Raw genomic sequence first — 15,892 nt, 5'->3', positions numbered from 1 at the left:
TAGTAAAAATATTTCAAAATTATACTGTTTTTGCTGTACTTTGGATTAAACAAATGCAGGCTTGGTGAGCAGAAGAGACTTCATTAAAAATCTTACTGTTCAAAAACTTTGGACTGGTAATTAGTATAATATAAATATTTATATAAACATATTATAAAAATGAAAATCATAACTAAAATTAATTTCAGATTATACTAAAATAACAGTAAGTGAAAGTATAGTATATATAACTTTTTATTCCATTGGCAGGTTTTTATCATATATCTTACTAAGTTTAGCGATAAAACAAGAAGTAAAAAAATGCAAAATTTAAGGTAAAAGATTAAATTACATACAGTTTGGCTAAGGTATTTTATCTTGTTTAAAGGATGATTTTCCTGGAAAACAAGACCAAGATACTGCTGAAGGATTTTTTTCCTTTCTAAATGTCAAATGTACAAGAGGCATTATGACTGGGAATATGGGGCGTTAAATATTTCAGCCTGCTTGAACCTGATATCTGATCAGAGCACTGATTGTATCATGGGAAGTCGCTTTGATGCGCTGCTTGGTGCCATTGTTGTTATTATTCTGCTTTTGCCGACTATCTCTGCATGACAGCTCGGGCCCAGCATTTGGAATTTTGCCTTGATTGTCAGCCAAAAAGTATATTACTGGCACAACATGTCATTTTAAATCTTTTGAATAGTGCCATTGGTAAGACTGAAATAAATAAGCTGTCTTATCAAGAGGGACGACCAAGTCCACTAACCAAGAGAGAAATCAACAACATACTGAGAAAGTGTACATGATTTTAATATTATGATTCTACCATGACGCTTTAGAGCCAAGAGTGACTGATTTTGCTTACCCGCTCCAGGAGTCGTCTGTTCTTCTTTGTAGTGCTCATCGTGCCACTGCATGGTTAGATGGTAACTGAGCATCACCTCCCACAAGGCTTTGCAGAGGTCAGTCAAGCAGGGGATGTAGCTGTCTGTGGTAATGTGCTGGGGTGAGAAAGATAAAAGCAAAGAGCTTTATTCTCACTGTTTCAATTTCTACAAGCCCCTACAGTTTCACATTGAAAACAAAAGTTATTTTCAAAAAGCAGTGTGAACAAAAATGCATAGGAACTTATGATTTTCAAAGACTTCAAATGAAAATCTCTTTCAAATAAATGTATTTTTTTCCTTTCTATTCAATTTTGAAAAAAGCTGCACAATATTAAAGAATTAGTTCACTTCCAGAATAAATCAAATTGATAATTTACTCACCCCCATGTCATTCAAGATGTTCATGTCTTTTTTTCTTCAGTCAAAAAGAAATTAAGGTTTCTAAGGAAAACATTGGCTTCCGACCACGTCCTCAAAGATTTTTCACAGTGCGGAACGTTTTGTATTTTTTTAATAATACTTTGCGCTGTACCCACTGGAACTTCAAAACATTTCAATATGGTCTTATAGCCCTTTCCTGACTTGTGAGCAGCCACAATGCACAGCGGCAGGTCCTCAGTGAGCTCCTTTGTCTTAGCCATGACTGTCCACAAACCAACAGCAGAGAGCTTCTGTTTTTCACCTGTTGAGTTGATTAAAACAGCTCTTCCCAATGAATCAGGGTAATTAGGATGCTTTTGAACAGCTTGGACTATTTGGAATGGTATATAATTTTGGATTTTCCCATAGACTGTGACAGTTTACAAAGGATATGAATAATTTTGGACATGCCACTTTTTGTTCAAATGTAAATAAAAGCAGAGAAATATTTTTTTCCCCACAATGATGCCTCTTGTACATCGTCTTATTATCTTTTGGGAGAAGCCTGTGTCATTGCCGGTAAAAAAACACTTGCTGGTTGAATAAAAGTAACTAAGTCAGAATTTGTCAGGGGTATGAATAATTTCAGGCTTGACTGTACTTTTTAACCTCAAACGCTCATCTTGTCTAGCTCTGCGTGAACTCTGTGTATTCCGGTTCATGACAGTTAGAGTACATCGAAAAACTCATGTCCCATGTCATTTTCTTCTCCAACTTCAAACGATTTTGAAGTTGGAGGAGAAAATGAGATAGTAGTTCACGCAGAGCTAGACAAGATGAGCGTTTGAGATTAAAAAGTATATAAAATATAAACAGTATTTAAAAGTATATATTTTTTAAATTAACCAATCATTTTGCTAGACAAGACCCTTCTTCCTCGGCTGGGATCGTTTAGAGCCCTTTGAAGCTGCATTTAAACTGCATCTTGGAAGTTCAAACTCACGGACACCATTGAAAAATCCTAAAATGTTTGCCTTTGCCATTTCTTTATGAATGAAAAAAGAGAGACATGAACATCTTAGATGACAAGGGGTGAGTAAATTATTTGTAATTTTTTGTTCTGGAAGTGAACTTCTCCTTTAATTTCTTTTCGAAAGAAAGAAATGGAGGGTGACATGGAAAGTGAGAAAATTATCAGGATTTTTTTTTTCTGATCGTGAACTAATCTATTAAGCACCACAAAAGTTTTTACATTAATAAGAAGAAGAAAAATCATGTGATACTGATGAATGGAGTAATAGCTGCACAGAAATAAACTACAATTTAAAATATATCAAAATACAAAACAGTGTTTTAATAGTATTTCAAATATTTTACAATATTACTGTTTTTACTCCAGTAAGAGTAGTGTACATACACTAAAATAAGTAAAATTACCAGGTGATAGAAAGACCCTGATTCTTTGAAACAGTGAGCATTGAAAGGATCCACAGACACCCTAAAAATTCTAATATGAGAAACACTAAATATCTGGTGAGGAACCCAATTTAGCATTACACTGTGTTTCAGATGTGTGTGTATATCCTTAAATCAAGCTGAAGAGACATTTGGAAAACAGTAAATCTGACATTGAGGGAGCATGAATACACCAGAGATAATGATTGACCTGTTGTGGACCTTAATGAATATTTACCATGCGATCAATCCTTCAAAACCTCTGAGAATCTCGAGCATTCCTTGGAACGCTATAATTAGAAATAATACCATAGAGACAACAAAACAAGCTCCTGTCTGGGATGCAAGACTATATATCAAATCGGGAGGTGGGCTGTGTACAAAGTAAAATACAGTTTGAATCAACTTTGACTCTTTGTTTCTCAGAGGAGCTGACATACTTCCTTTGGTCAGTGCGATTTGTGGCCGGGGAAAAGCTGACATAAACTTTGCCATGTCTAGAACCGCTGCATTGCCGACTCATCCATACACATATTCATCAATGCTGTCAGCAGTGAGATGCTGGAGCTTTATCTCTGCCTTTTCTTCCTAACCGAGCTTGGAAGCTATGCAAACTGCCGGAGCCTGGTAAATTACGATCGGCCTGAGGCTCGCCGAGGCTGTTTTTTTCGAAGGCAAGGGAACGGCACATAGCAACACGGACTCCAGCTGTGGAAAAGCTAATGTTTTTTGCGCTTTGGTAAGAATTTATGTATTATCGTCATCACTTTTAACTATAGAACCAGTGTTACTAAAAGGCTTATTTATAAGTTTGCCAATGGACTCTGTAAATTAGGCCTCACCATAGCAGCCTTTCAGCTTCTGTTTGTCTGTTTACAAAAACTGACCTAATCAACTTTACTGAAGCTTTATTTAGGATACGACTGAGGTCACTGCGTAGGAACAGATAGCATAGGCATGTTGCCAGTTCATATTTATGGTCTATGAGAAAAAGCTTTAAAAAAATTTAGTCTAGGAAACTATCAAATGTAATTTTCTATAATTTGCCCTATGAAGTGATCTACTTTTGATTTATCCATTAAAAAAATTGGCAAATTCCGTGACATTTCGCGTTATACAGTAAATTTAATTTTTATGACTGGATCCGTGATTCTGTCTGCATTTTCCACATCGCAGATCCAGTCATAAAAAACTGAATTTACTGTATAACACGGAACATCATAGAATTTGGCAAATTTTGGATGGATAAATCAAAAGTAGATCAGTTTCCTTTACTAGACACATACTGAAGCGCGTGTGACGCTCACAGTGTTTTCAGTCTCTGCCGCCTTAATATTGGAGTATATGAACAACTCTAGAACTGTTTTGAGAGTCACTTTAAGTGCATTTTACAGTTTCTTTTGAGAAACTTTAAGGTCTTCACAACAACTCGTCAAAAAAAAAAGGTTCGGTTTAACTTGAAGAAACTCTGACACACAGATATATATTACTTAATGCAATGATGCTACTCCTACTTATGAAGTTCTTATTAAAATATTATATTTAAAGTTTAATGTTTAAAATAAAAATATTTACCATTATTTATTTAACAGAAAAACAAATACACAAAACAATATTTCTAAAAAATAAATAAATCTATATTTTTGAAATAAAATCAATTAATTAGAGATGCTTTTCATTATAAAAAAATTAATAAATCCATAAAAATGAAATCTCGAAAAGAATGGAAAAGACAGAATTTCCGGAAAATAAAACATTTCATAGGGCCTTAAAAATATTATTTATGTAAAACTTTTAATAAATTGGTCTTAAATACTGTTTCAGGATTTCAATTAATTAGACATGTTGTTTTGATTAATACAATTTAATTTAGTCATTAAAACAGAGTCTAAAATGGAAAAAAATGGAATCCAGGAAAAATAAATAAAAAATAAACGACTTTTCTTAGGGCTGTTTTTTCCACTAAATCTTGAGACACAGGAAAACAAAAACTGTTTTCTGTTCTAATATATTTCAGAATGTAAATTGTTCCTGTGATGGCAAAGCTGAGTTGTCAGCAGCCATTACTGTCAGAAGTCAGAAATCATTCTAATATGCTGATTTGGTGCTTAAGAAACCATTCTCAATGTTTTAAACAGCTGTTCAGCTAATTATATTTTTGTGGAACCCACAATGCATTTTTTCCGGATTTTTTGCTGAAAACAGTTTAATGTGTCCTTGCTAAAATAAAAGCATTCCTTTTAAAACAAAACAAAAATTCATGGATGAGCTAAAAAACAATATCAGTTTAAACGAAATTCTGAAAAATGTATTTAATTACTTACAGAATGTCACTTATTTTTGTATCTCAAAAAGTTAAGTATTAGACAAAAAATAAAAATAAAGAATATCACATATCATGCTTCCAAACACTTCTGAACACATTCATTACGCTAAATTCTTGAGTCTAAGGACTCAAGAACCGGTGTGTCCACAAAACCCATCAATTGCTTCCCTCCGTTTTAAGAGACACAGTCAATACTACGACTTAAAATCACACTTGTTTAACAAATTGAGACTTTAAAACAAACAATCAAATGAATAAAACACTCATTCACTTGTATTCACAAGCCGAGACAATGCGACCTGATCCGAGTGGCTGCAATAAATCTAATTAGGCTTGTGCTGCATACAGAAAAAGCTTTGGGCATTTAGAGGTGATTCATCACTTACGGTAATTCTGCAGTAACAGATAAACAAGCTCATATGAAACCATCCCACACAACTCATTACACTAGAGCTGCTCCGACTAATGCAATGAACTGTGGCTCAACTATTATACCGAAGGAAATGCATAACATTGCCAAAGCTGCCAAAATTCAATACTCAAGGCCGAAAGCAATAATTATATGAGCCATTCTTCTCATTTGAAGTTGATTAATTGTTTTGGACAGCTTCATCCCTTCTTTGAACAAAGTTGTATAGCAGGCATCAATGAGTGTAAAGAGATACATGGATGCTCAGCTGGATTAACACTGATCCAGCGGTAACTACACAGGAAGTATAGTATTCTAATTGATACCTAATGACTCCAGTAGGTGAGCAAAGGGAAAAGTCAGCCATCTCATTCAAACAATCAATCCCCCAACCTCTCCAGATGACTTCCTGCTGTGGGGATCGAGGCATTGTTGCCTGGCAACTGAGCGTTGGTGGAGAGAAAGGATGATAAATGTCTTTCTAAGCTCAAAGGAGTCATCCTAGAAAGACAGATGGACATTTATAGCTGATATTTTGATAAGAACGTTTCACGCTCTGAGACGATGTATGGGATTCAGGCAGGTGCAGAGAAACCGATTCAGGTCAGTGACTTCATTCAAAGGCGAGGTGGGAATTCCATCCAAAAACATGAGAAAGTTCTTTCATGTACTCTTGCTTTTTTCTCCCCATAGGCTCAAAAACATCACTGGGGTTGTTTCAGTGCTTAGGGGTGGGCGATATTCCAGTAGACAGGATTAACCGGTAGAAATTTGTCAACTGGTGGAGAATTTGGATTATCGTCTCTATCACGGTTACATGATTATGTGACGTTTCTATGCTATGTGGTCACGAAAATGCATCGTTTGCATGCGTTAAGTATTGTGGTTAAAAAAATAAGTGATTTTAAGCTGTTAAAATGCAATCAGCAGTGAAAGAGAACTCATTTTGCTATATGCGAAAGATGGTGAAGACGGTGTTCATAGTGCGCGGGAGTTTTGAATGGTGTTATTTTTGCCACTTTATAGGCCTTGTATGTGTTAAAATGCCCATCTTTGCAAGTATCCTCTTAAACACAGTATTTTAGGTCTTAAGTAAAAGCAAACAGCTGAGAAAAAAAAAATACATGTGCAACAGTATATTGGATTCGGGCAGCTCTTAAAGTGACAGCAGTCTAATATTCCTGCTGTCTGATATTCATGTTAATCAAACAACAAAGGAGAGAAAATCTCTCACTGCTTTTGGCTAAATAATGTTTGCACTGAAGCCTGTTTTCGCCACTGAATAAAGGTTATTGTGACTTTTTATCTCAATGAATTTACATCTTGCAATTCTGACTTTTTTCCCCTCAGGATTATTTAATTGAAACTTGCAATTCTGAGAAATAAAGTCATTAACTCACAATTTTTCTCACAATTGCGAGTTTATATCTCACGCATATCAGTATTTTTATTTGTCCTTTGCATCACATGTAATATTATTTTGGCGCATCCTTGTAAAACTTTAAAGGATTCGAGATGTAGCTCTGAAATTTCTCAGAATTGCAAGTTTGTATTACATAATTCTGATTCTAATTGTAAGATGTAAACTCGCAAATGTATTTTTTTCTGAATAAATTTTTTTAAAAGGCAATTGCGACTTTTTATCTCACAATTCTGACTTTTTTTTTTAAATGTGATACAAACCTGCAATTCTGACTTTATAAACTCACAACTTTTTTTTACTCATAATTGCAAGTTTATATCTCGCAATTCTGACTTTAAAAAGTCAGAATTACAAGAAAAAAATCTGAAATGCAAGATACAAACTCGCATTTGTATAAAGCTTGTATCTTGCAATTTTAACTTTATTTTTCACAATTGTGAATTTGCATCATGCAATTCTGACTTTGTAACTTACAACTGTGATTTTATATCTCACAATTCTGGGGAAAAGAGTCAGAACTGTGAGATAAAGTCACAATAACAGTTTTTTTTCTCATAATTTCCATAAATTGGTTATGGAAATATATTTAATTTACACAGTGAAGAATATGCAGTGTTTTTATACATTTGATTACTTTATACATTGTATGTGGGATTTCTTATTTATTCGTTCTACTGTATTTTTTGTCCTGTTGCTTTTAATTAGTTTCTTATTGTTATTTAATTGCTGACTGTCAACTTCAAATTTGAAAAATTACTTTAGTTAAAAGGCTTTAATTTGAGCAATTTTAAAGTAAATCTTATGTTAAATATGTATTTTATATAAAATATAAAAAATTGAGTAGAGTGCATTTTCTTTACAGTAAATTTAAACTTCTATAACTTTTTGATACTGTAATATTTTGAAATGATTCTACTCCTGCAATAATCTGCTGATTATTTTCTTTAAACCTTAAATCTATATTTAACAGTGCTCTTGAATTATAACAATTTAAGTTAAAGGGTTAAAGCCAATACCATGACTAAGGTGGAACCCTCGAGAAAGGCACCGAACACCCAGTTGCTCCCCGGGCAGCAATATGGCTTTCCCCTGCTCCAGCTGTGTGTTCACAGTGTGTGTGTGTTCACTTGGATGGGTTAAATGCAGAGCACAAATTCTGAGTATGGGCAAAGACTATAGAATACCCAAAACTTGTCACTCGTATAGTTTTGAATGGGGAAAAATGCAACGCTCATTATGGCCGTGAAGCCTTAGTGAAAGAGCCAATCGTTGATTAGTAAAGTCAGCGCGTCACTGCAGCTGCCGTTAGAAGTCCCGGTTGTTATAGAAACAGTCAGCGCTCTAAAACGTGCACTCAGTACTGCGCATGCGCACTGGCTCATTTAGCCGGAAAAATAAGCGTTTTTTTAACGCTATTGGAGCATAAGGAACCATATTTATGAGGCAGTTCTTGTTGGATTTCTTTGGAGATTTAAAATATGAAATTTAATCGTAAGCTTGGTGAACAGTTTTGGAGAATTTGATGTTTCCCCATTCAAAGAGATAGGAGCTGCACTTGCCTGCCCGAGTAGCATTTCAAAGATGGCCGCCGAGTGACATGATTTGCCTTAAAGGGACTTTGGTATACCACACTTGGCACACATCACGTCCTTTCCTTTTTTCAGTGCTAATCGCTATTTGCTCAGGTAAACACTGTGGAGAACAGACCTGAGCAGCACAGGTGACCACCTTCCTAAATAGAAGCAAATCATGCCCATTTTCAAATATGATTGTAGCAAATTTATATATAGAAAAAAAAAAGTGCAAAAGAAGAAAAACAAAGTGAGGGAAAATGTGCTGCTGCCATCAGCAGGCTGTAAACATGTGAAGTCAGCAAATTTCTGTGGCGTCTTCTCTATCATAACCAAGCTCAAGAAGTCACACCACAGATGGCAGAGCCGGAGAGGCTCAGCCAGGATCAAGACTTCTCTAGTTCCTCAGGAACAGGATGTTGGGATACCATACTTTTATGGATTTGTAACTTTAGGCTACATTTTTTAGATATGTGTTCTTTTAATCACTGGTCTTTTATTACATACACCCACGCAGATTTCAGAGCTACATCTCAAATCCTTTACCGTTTTATAAGGATGCACCGAAATAATATTACATGTGATGCAAATGTCAATTTGTATTGTTTTGCATTATGCATTATGGAGGTAGAAGTATTTTTGGGTCATAACACAGTAGGGTTGTGCCGATAGACGATAGTATTGTGTATCGACGATAGTCAGAGATATCGCCTGTTGCTGATGCCTTTGACGATTATAAGACGATTATTATTATTATCCGTCAAAAAGGCACATAACTTTAGCGATGCAGCGTGGAGAGTTGGTTCTAGGATGCTTCAGAAACTTGCCGTGGTATAAACACAAGCATAGAGTGGCTGCGTCGCGCCGCAGATGTGTGCAGTGAAAATGTGTAAGAGATTTATTCATCACACAGTGTACATAGATTAAGTGTAGACAGTCATTAGGATAACAGAGGTAGTAAAATGTGGTTTAGGCTGAATTAAATACGATATATCAGAATCTGTCTGTATATAACATTCACCTCAGTAACATCTGTATGCGTTAACTAGAATTACAATGCGATAAAATGGCGCTAAACATGCACGTGAATTACACGCACATGGCTTCTCCACATTCTATATGAACTGAACTACAACATGAACTGATGACAAAGATCAGACATACAGAGGTAGCATTATCGCAATATGACGGGTATAGAAAGATACATTCATTTACATTCAAGCACGCACATTTACCGCTCCCTGAAGATAGCAGAGAATGAAATCGAAATTAAACTTTAACCTCTCCGACAGAACTACCGTCAGCGCTCTGTACACGCACAACTGTTTCACAAGTCACATGCACTACCCTTACAAAACGAATAAGGAATTTATTACATATTGGCACATTTACATATTACTAAATAAATTAACATAAATTAAAATAATTAATATAACACAGTACTGTGCACAGAACTGCATGAAAATGTCATTATTTTTAATAATTTGATGTTTAACAAAAGATGTTGGTTGAATTGAGTCATACATTTTTAACATTGTAAAAAAATATAATACAGTTTCAGATTTTCTACTTCAAAATGTCATGTTTAATTTAATGTGTTACTTGGCGTTTCTTAAAGTTAAAACTTACTCGCAATTTCTAAGTGAGAAGTGTCTCTACACCATTATTTTTTTTCTCAGTGAACAAGCCTGGGTTGGATGAATCACATACACAAAGACATATTCATCCGATTAATGCAGTAATGATGGTTCATCTTCCCACATGATTATGAAACAAAGGGTGAGTAATTAGTCTGGTGCAGGATTGGCGCTTAGAAAATAGCTCAGGACAGACCTAAAATCAGCTCTGGAAATCTCTCTGCTCAAACTGCAACTGCCTCACTAAGAGTCAGAAGTCAATGAGGCACTTTCTACACAAACGCTGATCTCTGACACCCTCCAGAGAGTAAAAACGGCTGTGAAAAAAACCTGTGCTGACCGGATTCTTCACGAGGGTTCAGTGAAATGCAAGTCAATTTCTATAAACGCCCTTACCTGAGCTTTAATTCTAACACTGCACCTTTGGGGGACCTTATGGGGAAACATTCAACCTGCTGCATTAGTATGTAGTCAATATTCACATACAGACAAAAAACAACACAATGCATTTCTTAGTTCAGCAGGACACTTCACGCCTCTAACCAATAATGTCCAGCTTTTCCTGACGTTTGTAACCTTCATTCATCCTTTAGATTATACTGGGCTCAAAAAGGCCTACTTCACATCAAGTCTCATCCTCAAAGCATCTGAAAACTGCTGTATGTGCGGCCTTCCTTATTAGCTACATCAATGTAGCTCCCCTGCCATCTTAATGAACAGAAAAAATCAAACGTTCCCACGTTTAGAACTTCCACTGACAAAACTCCACATGCAGTCCTTGCACAAGAGTCAGCTCTCAAAATATGGCATCATCAAAGATGCCACAGATAGCAGTTTGCACATATTTACTATTCAGGAGGCTGACAGTTCAGAATATGACAGCTTGATAGCACTGAATAAGAAAGGCAAGACAGAAGATCATTTCTAAAGCTATTAATATAACTAGGGGTGGGAAGAGAGAAGCAAAAATACAAATACAAAATACAAAAAATACAGTGTAAATACATAAAGCATGACTGGTATAGTGCAAACAATGTGCTTGTGTGCTGATTATTTTTTAAAGATTTTTAGTAAAACTATGCAGACAAAAAAAAAGATCCATTGCGTGACCAACTTGAAAATCTGCATGGGGAAAACTTCAGTCCTGAAGCGAAATTCCAGACCACATGGACTACTCAATCAAAATCAGACATCACCAACAGCGTAGTCTGATTTTTAAATAAATGACTCCTATGAACTGGTTCATTTTATTAAATCAGAAACAGCACAGTCTGATTATTGAACAAAAGCAAGTACTTTTTATCGAATCAAAAACATGCAGTACAAGCACTGCCATATGATTTCAATCATGTGATGTCTACAAGTATGGTTCTTTTTATTAAATAAGTTGTTTATACCAAAAAACATGAATTTCTACATACTTTACATTACGAAACTGAAATGTTTGCCTTGGGGTATAACGGTAAATGTATTCATCTCAAACTGTCACGGTACAGACGTCGCGGCTCGGTTTATGCAGTCAGGCGACGAATACAGTCAGTCATATGCAATAGAGGTCGACGGATATTGGTTTTTACCGATACCGATAGCTAGGTTGGACCACACTTGCCGATACCGATTAATTAACCGATAGTTTTTGAAAATGGATACTGAAAGGCAACTAAAATAGTGCTCTACTATTTTTAAAAAAGTACTAAACCATACTTTGTAAATTAATATATATATTGATCATTAAAGTTATTTCAAATTCATTAATGTTAACAAAACAAAATAAACTTCAAAATTTTACAATATATAAGTAAATGTTGAAATTAACACACTCTAACAAGGAACAACACTTCTATTCTACAGCTTTCATCAAATTTAGTTGACAAATGGGCTCATTGTAAAGGGGTGGGAATCTTTACATTTTAACAATATGTAAAATTGCAGTTTGAATGCTTTTTGTTTATATTTGGAATCTCTGTATGTCAGTACCTCCACCTTAAAATTAAGATTCAATTTAATTACAGTTTATATGAAATTTATTTCGTGCTAAACTTACTTTATTTCTTAAACAGGCTTAAATGAATGCACAGATCTATTTCGATATATCAGATGTTTTGTCCTGCTCTGAAAACATAACTGACGGTGTGTTCTTTACATCAGTTTCGTATAAAAGTATTCGAAAATGCAAGTGCATTTAACTGCATCCACAATCAAGCTTTTTAGGACGAAACAAACACAAAGCGAAAGTGAAAGTCTGTCAGTGCGCGAGTTTAGTGCATCTAAAAGTACTGCATTCCAAACAAGAAATGCGAGAGTGTCTCATAGTGCAAATTCTGTGCAATGAAGTCCGCCGCGTCTCTAGCCCGCACACATGCCATATGCGGGGGAAAACACAAGCTCATTGAAGAGAGAATTGCGAATCCATTTTTCACCCACCCTTAATGAAACCGGGAAAAAGTGCAGCGCTGCGCGGACAACTCACAGGTATCACACACACACACACACACACACACACACACACACAGGACGCGTCGCGTGTAGTTCAAGGGGAAGTCTAAAACAGTTTATTTAATCACCAAACGGGCAAATGTTTACTTAAAGAATGATCAAAAAAGCGGCAAATATTAGTTTAAAAAAGAGATCAAAAGAAAAGAGAAAGAGTGATCTATATTGTTGTAGCCATTTAAGATTTTTTTTTTCTGTTTTACATTGTTTAAATATTATTTGTTTGTGTTTTGTTTCAATTCCATCTGTTTATTACGAAAGAAGTTTTTAATTTGTAAATGTCATAAAGTAATTTGTAAATGTCATAAAGGACGCGGTATGAATTGGACGGCAATACACCGGGAGAATTAAAGGTTAAGACACAATTTTTTGACCACTTCGTACGATTTTATTTGTGGAAAATCCCTTCTTAAACGAATTTCGTTTTGTATCATTTTTATCTTAATTTTTAATACATATTTTTGTTGATCAGTTATTAAAATCAAATAAGAACATGGAAAACTGTCATTGTGAAATAAAGTGCGTAACTACTATGCTTCCGCAGCCTGAAGAAAAGGCTCAAACATAAATTATAGCTCTATATGAAGCATGCAGACTTTATTACAGCTACAGAAATACAAATGTTTAGCTTAAATGCACAATACTCAATCTTCCAGGCCAGGGTCAAGTCTTTATGAATATTAACAAAGATTTGGGACAGATATGATGAAATGTAAAACTATGAATGGCGCGCTGTGGCGCAGCAGGATTTCTGTTGGCTAAATGAACAGTTTGCTTTCTCAGGTCATGTCTTTAAATCTGCAACTTTGCTGGCTAACAATATGACCAGCTTGAAATAAACCAATGCAAATATATTTAACAATCCTGACATTAAGCATTGGTGTCGACTTAACCTCTCCTACTATGACAGCGGAGTGTGAGCCGCTTCAGCAAAGAACGCAACCCGGAAAAACTATCGGCAAGGATTTTTGGCGATAACTGATAGTTCCGCCAATCAACTATCGGTGCCGATTAATCGGCAAAACCGATACATCGGTCGACCTCTAATATGCAACGCTACGCTAACCGTCACAACAGAAAAGAGCAGAAGAAGACAAGATCTACTCACCAAGCCAAAACTAGAACGGCGACCTCAGATGGCATGCAAGGGCTTGAAGAACTGCCTGCTTGCTTTTTTTTTTTAAGAGTTAGTTCACCCAAAATAGAAAATTCTGTCATGAATTACCCACCCTCATGTTGTTCCTAACCCGTTAAGACATTTGTTCATCCTCGGAACACAAATTAATTAATTTCTGATGAAATCCAAGAGTGTACTAACCCTCCATAGACAACAAGGGTCTTTCTACGTTCAAGGTCCAGAAAGGCACCAAGAACATCAACAAAATAGTCCATGTGACATCAATGATTCAACCATAATTTTATGAAGCTATGAGTATACAATTTGTGCACAAAAAAAACTAAAATAACGACTTTATTCAACAATTCTTCTCTGCGTCACCCTATCGCCATATTATAGAGTACACATTCTTCTGTATGAAAACAAAGTGCTTGGGTGACGCAGAGGAGAAGAATTGTTGACTAACATCGTTATTCTTGTAGCTTCGTAAAATTACGGTTATTACAGACTATTTTGTTGATGTTCTTGGTACTTTTCTGGACCTTGAACGTGGATGGACCCTTGTTGTCTATGGAGGGTCAGAAAGTCCTTGGATTTCATCAAAAATATCTTAATTTGGAATGACATGAGGTTGAGCAATTTATGACAGAATTTTCATTTTTAGATTAACTATTCCTTTAAATCAGCAGTGTGGGAAAGTTTTGGGTTCTAGAGATGCACCAGTCGACCGCCTATGAATCAAAACTGTATTTTAGTTTTATTTATAAGCACATTATAAGCACAAGTATTTATAAGTGCAGCAAACTCCATATCACTGCTGTTTCAGAAGCGCCACCTGCTGTCAGAGAGTGAATTTGCATTTTCATTCAGTCTGTCTGCCTGCTGTTTTTGTTATTTTTATGTTGCATAATTTCACAAATCTATAGTCATACCATTCTGTTTTTCATTCCAGATTGCCGTACAAATTACTATGACTTTGCAAGCTTGTTTTTTTTTTCTCTAGTGGATCAAAATCATACAGCACCAACAAAGTAGTTAGATTCAAATAAATTACTATTATGGTTCTTGGTTGAGACAACACAAAATTTTTGTTGGTTACGACAGTCACTGTGTCAGATTATGTGATTTTGACTTATAAAATCTTGTTGTGTCATGAACAAAAAACACAATAATATCGTGATATGAAGTCCGCTAATATTTTTTTTTTGCAATAATTTTAAAAAAGATCATAATGAATGGAAAAAATTAAAATGTTGTACATTTTAAAGTTAAATTATTCTATTTAATGCACCACTTTGAGAGTTCAAACTTAAGAGCTCCAACCTATGTTCTTCACTAAGAAAACTTCAGAAAAAGTCAGTGAATTGACTTGTACCTGAACTTTAATAGGAGACTCAACCCTCTTTTTATTTGTGATATACCGTCTCAGTCTAAATGACATTAGAATATAATAATAATGATAATACTAACAATGACAGTAATAGCCATATATTGTAAAATTAAACCGGTAGCTGTCAGCAATTCATACCACACTTTTTAGCTTTTATTTTGACAAAAACAGGAGAGCTTTAATTTTGAAGGAAAATTTCAGCTTCAGTGAAGCTTACAAAAATGCGTCTCATTACAAATCTAGTGAAATGCTGTAATCATCTGCCGTGAAAATAAAGCGTAACTTGTCGTCGTTCACAGCACATGCAATAAACAAGTTCAGTGCATTCACTGTGAACTGAGCCGTTCTGAGATGCAGAAGACACCGGATCCGGAGCTGATCGACCTGAACGAAGTGCATGCTTGGCTTTGAAACATGAAGCGAAAACAGACTTGATGAAAGGATTAAGCTACAGTGCGCCTCTGTTTTTCATTCGTTTGACATCTGTCAAATTGTGTCAAAGCATAACGGCCTGAAATACACGAGAATAACCTTTTGCAGAGATGGACAGTAGAGTTAGGTGTGGAGTGGGAGCTAAAGAGAAGCTGATGTGATTGGCACACTCTCATAAGTGCTCATGTTCAGTTGCAAGGTCAATAACCACTAGGCCCCATTGAGAGCTCTCCAAAATATGAGTGTGAGCGATTCATTCAACTACACTGATGGTAAATAACACCGACACTCAGCTATGATGTAACTTGCACAATTTTTTTACACTCGTTTTACCTTTGTTGATGTTCACAAACAGTGCCTTCCTTGCTTTTGTTCATCTCTCTCACTTATTGCCCAAAGCTGAGTAC

The 15,892-nt window shown here is 35.5% G+C and overlaps 1 protein-coding gene across 2 annotated transcripts in view; it reads right to left on the bottom strand.

The window, feature by feature from the left end:
- vps50 (VPS50 EARP/GARPII complex subunit) overlaps positions 1 to 15,892 on the bottom strand; it is a 178,781-nt gene that overhangs the window by 104,997 nt on the left and 57,892 nt on the right. For both annotated transcript variants that reach the window (XM_073821661.1, XM_073821662.1), the window contains exon 13: positions 851 to 986. In XM_073821661.1, the coding sequence (XP_073677762.1) occupies positions 851 to 986 (136 nt within the window). The remainder of the gene's footprint in view (positions 1 to 850; positions 987 to 15,892) is intronic.

This window comes from Garra rufa, chromosome 17, assembly GCF_049309525.1.
Source record: "Garra rufa chromosome 17, GarRuf1.0, whole genome shotgun sequence".
In the NCBI taxonomy this organism is placed as follows: Eukaryota; Metazoa; Chordata; class Actinopteri; order Cypriniformes; family Cyprinidae; genus Garra; species Garra rufa.
The sequence above is the reverse complement of the archived record's forward strand: the minus strand, read 5'-3'. Positions and strand labels throughout refer to the sequence as shown.